At 41.5% G+C, this 1,507-nt stretch overlaps 1 protein-coding gene across 1 annotated transcript in view; it reads right to left on the bottom strand.

Moving 5' to 3' along the window:
• miox (myo-inositol oxygenase) overlaps positions 1-1,507 on the bottom strand; it is a gene marked incomplete in the record, with an annotated part of 5,626 nt that overhangs the window by 934 nt on the left and 3,185 nt on the right. Inside the window, 5 exon segments of the mRNA XM_042225234.1 lie at positions 115-164; positions 278-345; positions 635-744; positions 954-1,021; positions 1,113-1,275. Of these exon segments, the coding sequence (XP_042081168.1) occupies positions 115-164; positions 278-345; positions 635-744; positions 954-1,021; positions 1,113-1,275 (459 nt within the window).

The following is a 1,507-nucleotide window of genomic DNA, read 5'->3' as shown; positions in this document are numbered from 1 at the left end:
GTGTTTAAGCTGTTAATTCAGAGCCAAGACTTTCCTGTTGCCTAACACTTTTGTGCCAACTATAAAGCTAATTGCCCCCCCGATAAAAACAATTTAAGGCAATAATTAACTCACCTCCTCTGGGATGAGGCACTTGTTGAACTTCATAACTCTGTAGAGATACTCTGAAGACAAGAACGCAAGGGTGTAGATCACAGTGTAATAGATAAATGCTCTTCTATAGTAGTAGAACTTTTAAAAATAATTTAAGTCATGCATGGCTGATGATGCTTCTTACCATCGTGGCCCCAGGACATGAGGACATTGTCAAGGCCACAGTTTGGTTCATAGATCCCAAACTCAGTGCTAAAGGGGGAAAAACATAACAGGATCAAATCCCTGCACTTTTAATAATTAGACTACAATTTACTGTCAGCAGTCATAAATTTACAAGGAGCATATTTTCAATAGCACAAATAAAAAAATCTTTTTGGTCAGCTGATTAACACCGACTGTGGACTGAACAGATACAGATGTGTTTTTATGTCCACTGAGCAGTTTGCTTTCAAGCACACTTAACTTTTTTTCTGTTCTCGTCTGTAAAATATGTGCAATTATTTTGTGAAATTCGCAGAGTCAACGTCAGAATACCAACTTGTATTTGGGATTATTGTCATCTGGATTTTTCAGGAAGGTGTTGTCTCTGAACACAATGGAGTTTTGAAATTTGCAGCCAACGGGAAAAGTGTCACCCACTACAGCCCACTGCAGGACACAGAGACACAAACAGTTACCTTAGAAACCTATTAAACATGAAACAAATGGGATTCATATAGTAATAATAACAATAATGAGCAATAAACTAAATGAACACAACTGTGTTAAAACTTCCGTTTGAGGAAAAGCAGCTCTGAAAACTTTGGGAACGATGAATCTGCTGTGCCAGCTTTATCTATCTTGGACCTATCCCTCACCTGCGGTTCATCCCAGAGAGCCATGATCTTTCCGACATCATGGATCAGACCAACCAGCTGGAACCATTCTGAGAGGTACAGTAAGTACAAGATATTTACTCTATAGCATGAGCTTTTCCACAGTCTCGGTGCATTTCTGATTCTCTCTCTGCACTTTACCTTTGTCTGGGTGTTCTTGGCGGATGCCTTCAGCAGTCTGGAAAGCGTGGAAGGAGTTGGGGAAGTCCACATCGGGATCAGACTCATCCACAAGCTGGTCTAGAGACATGATGGCATCCATCATCCCCATCCGGGTGTGGTTACAACCGTTCCATTCAGTGTGCTGCATCAATATTAGACAGTTAAATAACTCCAAGCGGTGTGTGGAAAAATGCTCTGGTGAACAGATAGAAGTGATGCTATTCAGCGGTCAAAGGAGCTTGCAAAGAAAAGCGTCTGGACTTCTTTAAGTTGCTTGAAGACGTTTCACCTCTCATCCGAGAAGCTTCTTCACTTCTAAGGTCAAATGGTGGGGAGTCCCAGATTTAAACCTAGTGGGAGTGACCCCCCACAGC

The sequence above is a fragment of the Haplochromis burtoni genome, unplaced genomic scaffold, assembly GCF_018398535.1.
Source record: "Haplochromis burtoni strain Fernald_Lab_line unplaced genomic scaffold, NCSU_Asbu1 Contig_164, whole genome shotgun sequence".
In the NCBI taxonomy this organism is placed as follows: Eukaryota; Metazoa; Chordata; class Actinopteri; order Cichliformes; family Cichlidae; genus Haplochromis; species Haplochromis burtoni.
The sequence above is the reverse complement of the archived record's forward strand: the minus strand, read 5'-3'. Positions and strand labels throughout refer to the sequence as shown.